Below are 9,324 nucleotides of genomic sequence, written 5' to 3'. Positions count from 1 at the left end.
TGTTAATCCAAAAATCAGAAGTTATTTGAATTTAGGATTGGATTGGGGGCTGGTTAATATTTATTTGAACCGGGGTCAGTTAGAAAGTGTGGTGTAGTTAATGTAGGTTAGTAATTTCAGGAGGTTCAAAGGGTAGTTTAGGCACAGGAAAAGGGTACTTTCAGCAGATTTGGTAATTTTGGAAAAGGGGTAAGGGTAAAGTAGGGATTGTAATAGGCATAGAACCTTCTAGGGGGGACCATAGTGTAGGTTCTAATAAACTTAAGTTAGTTGCTTGTGTAACAAGTCAGAAAATAAGGGGGAAACACTGAAATTAGAATAGGGACTAAGGGGTAAAGGGAAAAATCTGAAATTGGACCTAAGTTCACCTATAAATAGGCATTCATTTGCCTTGATTCACAAGTTTTGAGAGGCCTAAAATTGACCCCCCCCCCCAAAGCATTGACAGATTTGAAGTCTGAAATTCAAAAACAAATATAATTCAAAAACCATAAACAAAAACAGTAGAAAAATCCAAAAAATAGGTACTGTTCTATTGACTCTCTCTCAGATCAAGTTTGAATTTCATTTGTAGATCAAATTTCAGTGCAACAGAAGGTTAAGAATGGTTTGAGTATCTTCTAGACCTTGTTTGGTTCAAGTTCAGGGATTTTTGGGTTGATTTCGAGTGTATTTTGATCCAATCATATCTGGTTTTCACCTGCTTTTGGTGTTTAATCTGCTGCTAGTCTCCTGGGTTTGCTGTGGTATTTTTGGATCTGAAAGTGATCTAGTTGCTTTGGATTTGGGCTGCTGTTCATTACTGCCTTAGCTGACCTCTCCTCCTCCATTTCTATTTTATTTCCAGGTACATATTCTCGAGACTGACTTGATGTATAGTTGAGTTGGAACATTGAAATGAAGGCTCATGGTTTACCTCTTGAGATGTGTGTGTTCAAGTTGTCTTGCTAGGATAAATACTCATGGGTTTGCATTTGTTAAGCTTCATTGTAAACCCTGGACTGTATAACTGGACTGTACACATGGACTATGCAATGAGTTTTATTCTGATTAAAGCAATTCACATGCTAGAATCTAATGTTTACCTTCTGCGGTTAATGACATGATTGGACTGTTTAGTTTGAGCTGAAATTTGTATGAACTGTAAAAGCTATGAACATTCATATTACTTGGTTGTAACCTTTCGTGATGATTCATGTTGGTAGGCCAGTAGAGTTCGAAATAGTATTTTAAAACCGGCCAATGATAAGTGTCAAATTAGCTCTTTGGAATCTGTTAGTTTGAAATAGGATCCACGCATTAGAAATACCAAAGACCTGCGATTATCTACAAGCCTGGGCCCAAACTATAATTAAAACAAGATGCTACGAATTAGTTGCAAGTTATTGAGTGTAGATTCAGCATGTCTCACATTTAATTGATGTTGTTTTCGTATGACTTAAGGCCAGTGGCTGAGTTTTCACAATTTGAGCTTCGGCTCGTCTACACAGGCCCAGGTTTAAAGTAGTGTCTTTGTGCCCAAGTCTGGGCCAAACAAACAAGCCCAACTATGACAAGGATACTAGGTCGGGCTTGTCTCCAGGCTAGGCTGATCTTGCAATTAGCAATGTCTCCTTATTGGGCTTACTACAAGGCCCATGTCTGGACAGCAACTATTTATTGAACATTTAAGGTCTGTTTTAAGACCTGAATTCTCGTAAGGGCCTGCTTTAAGGCCCACAAATTCGAACGCTTCCTTGGGTATTTTGTTTTAGTTCAACACCTATGTGAGTATCTTGGCAATAATACATGGACATACTAATTGATTGGGGCCTTCTCTTGTTAGTAGAATACTTAATAGTGTTTCTCAAGTTTCTCAAGGTCGCTAAGCAAATAAATCGCGGGTCCCTTGACAAATGCTTAAGTTAAATATTTAAACTTCGGGATAGGTCGTTTAGCGAATTTCACGACCTTCCCCCAAAACAATAAAAAACGCGTAGTGGCTTTAGGTGCGTACTTTAATAATATCACTTTCCTGAATTCGGGTGCACATTTATGTGACCCAAATCCAAATCTCAACGTAGTCAAAGTGTGTTAACAATCACGGGTGCACTGGTGCGACGTGGTTCGAGATGCATTTTCACGGCGTTGCAATTCTCATAAAAAATAATAAAAGTGATTTACTAATAAAAGCACATGAGTTAGAACATGTTTCGGAATCAGATAAAAGCAAATACAACAGTTGAGCGACCGTGCTAGAATCACGGAACCCGGGAATGCCTAATACCTTCTCCCGGGTTAACAGAATTCCTTACTCGGAGTTCTGGTTCGCAGACTGCTAACAGAGTCATAATTTCCTCGGATCGGGACTTAATCGGTGACTTGGGACACCATTAATTTCCCAAGTGGCGACTCTGAAATCTTAATAATAGATCCCGTTCCGATTGTCACTTCAAGTTGGAAATAACTCCCTTTATATTGTGTTATAAAAGGAGGTGTGACATTTCTCTGAGGACTGGATTTCATACCTGCTTGAAATATAGGTGACTATCCATGAAAGTACTTGGGGAAGAACTGTTATGCCATGATCTTTTTAAATGCTATTTACTTGTGCTATCCATGCCATTTATAAATTCTTCTCACATTATTTGACCCTAGTGAGTATCAAGTCGACCTCTCGTCTCTACTTCTTCGACATTAGACGGGATACTTACTGGGTACATATTGTTTATGTACTCATACTACACTTCTGTACTTAATTGTACAGGGTCTGAGGCAGGTACATCTGGCTATCAGTCGGGTGCGCATCTCTGAGCGGATTTCGAGACTTCCACGGTGAGCTGCTCCTCCTCCATGTCGTTCAGCAGCCTGAAGAAGTCTTCCTTTTTGTACTTTTGATGTCTATTCTGTTTCGGACAGTAGGATAGTGTGATTCTTTTGTATATTCTACTAGTTGCCCATGCTTGTGACACCAGGTCTTGGCACACACACATTAGTAGACTGTATTATTTTGGGGTTGTATAATTTTCATAATTTCTATTCATCGTTTCTGAATTATTCCAATTTAAAGAATTATTTTTAACTGCTTGGGGTAAAGGTGACCGAAAGTTAGCTAGTATTTTCCGCATTGGCTTGCCCAACAAAGGCGTTGGGCGCCATCATGACCTGTTACGGAATTGGGTCGTGACATGATTGAAGTCCATATGCAACACACATGTCATATATCTATTGGTTTGGTGTAAACACTCGGTGCGAGTAAGTTTTTACCGTATACAATAAGCATTAAAGCAAGAAGAAGCTGTCCAATAAAAACGGAAAAGAACACGAATAAAGATTTCAAAATATAAAAGAGTTAAACACATTTACACTCTTCAATTTTGCTTTAAGAATTAAAGTCTCACTCTAACTTTGAAAATAAAACATTCTTCCCCTCTTGTCATATGCAAAATCGAATCTATTTTGCCATCGACATTTTCAATCCCTATCTTTATGTAAAAAAAAAAATCCATCTCTCTATGTAATATTTTGAATAATATTTTATTTTTTCACTTAGATGATTTATCTATAATAATTATATTATATTTTATTACAGATTAAAATTAAAGTCGTTAAAATTATAAGTAAAATAATTCTTTTATGAATTTGTTACAAAATTTATTATTAATTTTTAGATTACTATTATAAGTATGTTCTTAAGTTTCACCTTCTCTCTTATATTCTCTATTGTGAATATTATTTTTCGAGTTATGATTGTCATTAATAGAATATTTTCTAAAGTAAATATTTATTGAAAGTATAAATAGATAATCTTTTAGTATTATTAGGTCATAAAAATAACAATAATTTTTCATAAATATCCCGACAAAGGTTCTGAAAAATCAAAATAAGACATCTGGCGCAAAATTTCTTCCTATATTGAGCTACCTAAATAAATCAACATTATCATTCTTGGAACTTATACTTTTGGGTGACCATTTGAGTAATTGACTCTTAGTTTAATTAATAAATATGTGTATTATATCCTGTTCCGTTTTGAAAGGTCAGGTCGACCATTTTTCAAGTGAAGTTGCACAATGTACGTAATGTATAAAATGAATGTTAAAGAACATACCACATTGAGAACAAGCAGTTGAACAGACTAATAACATATGGTATGCCTGAAAAAATTTCAGTCGATCTCTTTCTAATCACCCTCTGAAAGGTAATCCTATACCATCATCAGAAATTAGTAAATAAATTATCAAAAAGCACCAAAATCAGTAACGGGAAAAAGAGCGTGAGAGAAAAAAAAAAAAACCACAAACACAGACAGTAAAAGTGGAAATTCAAGCTTACATAGGCGCCAAGAGGAGTAACAAACTATTTAAAATTCCTGGCCCAAGAAGAAAGGATATATAAATTAAAAACCTCATGATAACTATCATGGACAACATCCAAGAAATTAAACAAAGAAAAATACAAGAAAATGAAAGTCCTACCTAAAATGCCAAAGGCGGTGTGGAGAGCATGGATTACTCCCATGGCAGAGAAGCTTAATTTCCTCTTTAATGTGTATTTTATAGCATAAATACATTATTTCATAATAATATTTATGTAATTCTTAAAAACTTGTATACTCATTGGTATAAGATCCACGCGTAAAACGCTTGCCCTGCGACTAGTTTAGCTTAAAAAGGAGAAAATAAAATTAGTTTACTCGGCCAAAGAAATCGTTTTGATGTATAATATGTTCCTCACTAATTAACACTAATATATAAGTAGGAACTAAATTAATATCTTAAACTTGGTAGTCATGCGACATATTCATGTTGCTGTTTGCTTGAATTGTAATGGGTGCCTTACAATTTGTACTAGGGTGCCTTACAATTGCTCTAAAAAGAGAGACTGCTCAACCTTAGAAGCAAGCTAATTCGCGTCGACAATACAAATCCGTAGGAACAAATTTAAAGCTAAAAAGAAACACTCATAGTAAAAGCCATTCATAAAATAGAAAGAACCAAGTTCACACAATATCTGCAGGTGTGGGTGGCACATCTAGTGCCACTCCGTCTTCAATCTCACCCCACCCAATGAGACGCCAGTGGCCACCAACTCGACGACTGAGCACCACCTTCTCGCCTATGCCAGTGCATACAGGTGCAGTTAGTTGCAATTTCGCGCTGTTATTTCTCGCTTTTATGACTTGAGCCCCAGTAGCCATGGACAATATATTCAGCATTAGTATTTCACCCTTCACCAGATTCGACACCTGCTTTTCTGACTCTTTTTTCTCAACCCCTACAAGCCGACGCATCAGTTTAATTTTCCTGATCTGCAGATAAAAGATGATAAGTGGATTTAGTGTACCACATATATTCCTAGTGATTTGGCCAAAAAATAAATGGTCAAATGTATCAGGAGGAACTATAAATGGCTGGCATGATTTGGTGAGCAATAAAAGATATTACAACAAAAGCTAAAAGGGGCTAAAGAATACGTGCTAACCTTAAGTTCAATATAGACTTCAGGGAGTGTACCAACGTCTCCAAGGACTTGACCAACAAGCATATCGCTGCGTGATAGGGAAGGATCCATTGATGTGCCAACCCCAATAAGGCCTCCTGGCACAGCATACTGAAGCTTATTCTGTTCTGCAAATAATGACATCACTCTGGAATATATTGGTCTACAGATGATTTTTCCATCTGCAGTTTTGTCAAGGATGCCTGGACGAAGCTCGACCATCTGATTTACTTTTAAAACACCCTGAGAACAATGATATATACGTTTAGGCATAATAAAGAATTTAAAGGTTAAACTTAGATTTAAATACCATACTTGGTTACCAACAAATTGAGCAGTGGGAATTGTCAAAAGACAACTTTCATCCGATACATGTAGACACGTTAATTAAAAGATGTTCTTTGTAGTAATAACAGTTATGAGAACAATTTGCATCAAACCCACACAACAGGAATATATATACCTTAATAATACTTCCACCTACAACACCACCCTTCATGTCATCAATCCCACAACCAGGCTTATTCACATCGAATGATCGAATCACAACCATACGGGGAGGTGATACAAAATCTCTCTTAGGAATGGGAATCCTTGCAATATATTCACAAACAGCATCAATATTGTAATTAAGCTGCGCGGAAATAGGTACAACTGGTGCACCTTCTGCAACTGTTCCCTGAAAGGCATAAGATGAATTTCTTCTTTAGCAAAATGTTTAAAATACTAGGTAATCAACTTGCAAAACTTTTTGGAAAGACTAACCTTGAGAAATTCACGGATTGCTTTATACTGATTTCTAGCTTGATCCTGCTGTATGGTGTCAACTTTGTTCTGAAGAATGATTAGGTTTTGGAGCTTCAAGATGTCAAGAGCAGACAAATGCTCTAGAGTCTGGGGCTGAGGACAACTTTCATTGGCAGCTATTAGAAGGAAAGCTCCGTCCATAATTGTTGCCCCGCTCAGCATTCTAGTCATCAGTATCTCATGCCCCTACACCAAGTCATAACAAAGCAGCCAAAGCTAAATATAGTTACAATGTAGTAATGTCACTCATACTCATAGATTAATGGGACAACCAAAATTTTGAGGAAATATATGTGGCAAAAACTACAGATACTTTGCCATGTTTCAAGTAGTGAAAAAATTGATTTATCACCTATGATCCCAAACATACCAACTTCTAGAAAGATAAAAATGCAGTGTGACTATAAAATAAAAATAGAAATAAAAAAAGGAAAACAATTTCAAGGCGGGGATCCTATGTGATCAATCCTAAATTATGTTGCCAAAATTCAGAGAAAGCATTTTTATAAGAATTCTGTAGCAATGCAAAGAAAAAATTCTACTGGCTTGTCTCCATGTGCAACAATGTTTTAAGTTTCCAATGAATGAAGTAGCCATACCGGGCAATCTACGAAAGAAATATGTCTGAGCAGTTTCATCTTGCAGTTGTTGAATCCAGGAACATCGCATGGAGGATTATCTACTTTACCACTTCCATATGACCTAAAAATTAGGTAGAGATTAACAATATATTCTTCAAGAAAGCATCGGAACAAATAGTTCATACTTAACATACGTACTTGAAGCATAAAGGTCGCGGGCAAGTTTCATCCTCACATTTGTATATCTTTGCATTTGCGTATCCAAGTTTCACAGTTATGTTACGCTCCAGTTCACATTTGAATCGAGTAGTCTGATAATTGGATGGCATAAACAACAAAAAAAAGTAAGAGTTCCATAAAAGCAAGTTAAACAGATATCACTTTTTCAACGGCCAAACATAACAATAAGTGTTCAAAGGGCTACAGACAAAAGAGTAATTAAGGGTACCTGGATACCAGAGATTGCCCTGACAACAGTGGTTTTGCCATGCGCTACATGGCCAATGAGGCCTAACAAAAGTTTATTAGTCCATGATTAACTTGTCCAGGAAAACAAGAATGGGGTTATAATAAAAATTACCAATGTTGATTGTAGGCTGCCTGGATATAATTTCAGGTGAAAGTGCATGTAGTTTCGCCACATCCAGCTTTCTTAAATCCTGCTCCATTGTCTCCATCTTCTTCAACATTCAGAATAAATTGCTCAATCCTGTATGCAAGAACCAAGATTAGTATATCTTTTGATTCAGACTAGGAAACATTGATTCTACAAAGAAAGAGAAAACATAGATAAATATACAAGCATAAAATACAATTGCACACACTTTGCCCGGACATGAATTTTCCCCGAAACAATCTTACAGCTTGTTTGGATGATTGTCAACATGTTGATTCTCTTATTTTGATGAATACAACGTTTAGATAGATTGCATCGTCTGTAAGCCATCGTTTCATGATGTAAAACACCAGCAATACGAAGAATAAACTTGCAAGTAGGATACATGATAGAATTATTATGTAAAACGGAATATAAGCGGGCAAGACGAGAGAACAAAGCAAACCAAATCGATCAGGATACGACACAATAGAATATAGATAACAATCAAAACAAATATTATAGTTAAAGTAACAATATGATACATGACAATCACCCAAACAAGTTGTTATTCCAAATAAATACTATTTACTACCCAAACACCATAATACACAAAATTGATCCTTGATTATACATTCGCAATATGAAAATCTCACCTTAAAAGAGAGAAACTTGTTTCAAAAGTTGTGTTTTGATGTGAATATGAAATTGAGATTGAGATTGGTAAGGCTGCTATTAAAAAGAAGAAGATCGCCATTGTGCTCCGAAACCTTGTTAGGTTAGGCTAAAACTCCCATTCCGTAGTGAATTAGGATTTTATTAATAAGGAAGATGACGAGTTCCTTTGTCACCATATATATAACCTGCTCTTGGTGGGACCCAACCGACTTCAATTCGATTCTATTTTGGAAAAAAAACAATAAATATTCTTAATATATGTCCTATTGTTGGGGTTCCAAGTTACAGCCTGTTACGTACTCAAGGGGTCGTTTGGTATCAGGTATAAGAAGGTATAAAAATTTAATACTTTGTTTGGTTAGCAAATCAGGTATAAGTTATCCCAGGATTAAAATTAACATCGGAATAACTTATACCTTATAGAGCTTGGGTAATTAGCACCAGTATAACTTATACATTATTCTTACAAAAATTATGCAATTATCATATTTAATACATCATACAAAATAATGGATAAAAAATAGTTCCAGCATAACTTATACCAATATAACTTATTCCGGTATAAGACGTATTCAAACCAAACGACCCCAATTCCGAAAACAAAGCACAATGACCTCTAAATTCAACGGGAAAAATAAAGAAAACTAATAGTAATACTTTTCTACGGCGATATACTTCAATTTATGTGCAATAATCCCTAAAAAGTTTATAATTTTTAATGTGATACAATGGCTTCTTTTATAGGTATAACTAGGTAATTTGTCAGCCCGGTTAGACATATCTTCGTTCTAAATTAATTGATATACTAGAGACAAAAAATTTATAATATCAAAAATAAAAATCACCTATAATGTAAGACATACATCTATCTATCTATCTATGTTAAAAATATTTCACATTGGACAAAATTGTAATTTAAAGTATATTTCCTAATATTTAGTATTTTGAATCAACTAAAATTTAGATTATAAAATATTTTCTTACTTGAACTAGGTAAAATATCTAAGGCATAAAATCAACTAATTTTTTTATTTATTCCTTATTTGATCTATCATAGTATATTTCACGTTACTTTTCCTTATATGTTTTTCTTTGAAAATTGAACCTTAATACTATATTCAATCCTAAGGGAATCGAAATATTACTTAATTAAAACGCGAACGTATTTTGAATGAAACATAA

At 35.1% G+C, this 9,324-nt stretch overlaps 1 protein-coding gene and 1 long non-coding RNA gene across 3 annotated transcripts; both read right to left on the bottom strand.

Moving 5' to 3' along the window:
- LOC109223090 lies at window positions 4,102–4,522 on the bottom strand. The gene is made up of 3 exons (XR_002067520.1): window positions 4,458–4,522; window positions 4,315–4,351; window positions 4,102–4,186 (listed from the first exon to the last, which is right to left on the bottom strand). It is a non-coding gene; the product is annotated as an uncharacterized LOC109223090 (long non-coding RNA).
- Window positions 4,753–8,289, bottom strand: LOC109215427 (eukaryotic translation initiation factor 2 subunit gamma-like). Of its 2 annotated transcripts, none has more exons than XM_019379491.1 (9): window positions 8,121–8,289; window positions 7,450–7,578; window positions 7,318–7,379; window positions 7,068–7,180; window positions 6,888–6,990; window positions 6,247–6,474; window positions 5,945–6,160; window positions 5,464–5,724; window positions 4,753–5,290 (listed from the first exon to the last, which is right to left on the bottom strand). In XM_019379491.1, exons 2-9 carry the CDS (start codon window positions 7,556–7,558, stop codon window positions 4,982–4,984), a joined length of 1,401 nt encoding a protein of 466 aa, XP_019235036.1. In that variant the 5' UTR covers window positions 7,559–7,578; window positions 8,121–8,289; the 3' UTR covers window positions 4,753–4,981. The 2 variants fall into 2 exon arrangements, with proteins under 2 accessions (XP_019235036.1, XP_019235042.1); XM_019379497.1 differs by having other exon boundaries at window positions 7,318–7,361.

Source organism: Nicotiana attenuata, chromosome 2, assembly GCF_001879085.1.
Source record: "Nicotiana attenuata strain UT chromosome 2, NIATTr2, whole genome shotgun sequence".
NCBI classification, from domain to species: domain Eukaryota; kingdom Viridiplantae; phylum Streptophyta; class Magnoliopsida; order Solanales; family Solanaceae; genus Nicotiana; species Nicotiana attenuata.
The sequence above is the reverse complement of the archived record's forward strand: the minus strand, read 5'-3'. Positions and strand labels throughout refer to the sequence as shown.

What these genes read in the sequence shown, in the direction of transcription:
- LOC109215427 (XM_019379491.1), bottom strand. Translation starts at nt 7,558, where the DNA reads ATGTTGAAGAAGATGGAGACAATGGAGCAGGATTTAAGAAAGCTGGAT. An exon ending in CAATCCGTGAATTTCTCAAG is followed by an intron (nt 6,161 to 6,246) that starts GTTAGTCTTTCC and finishes TATGCCTTTCAG; the next exon opens with GGAACAGTTGCAGAAGGTGC. An exon ending in AAGTCTATATTGAACTTAAG is followed by an intron (nt 5,291 to 5,463) that starts GTTAGCACGTAT and finishes TTTTATCTGCAG; the next exon opens with ATCAGGAAAATTAAACTGAT.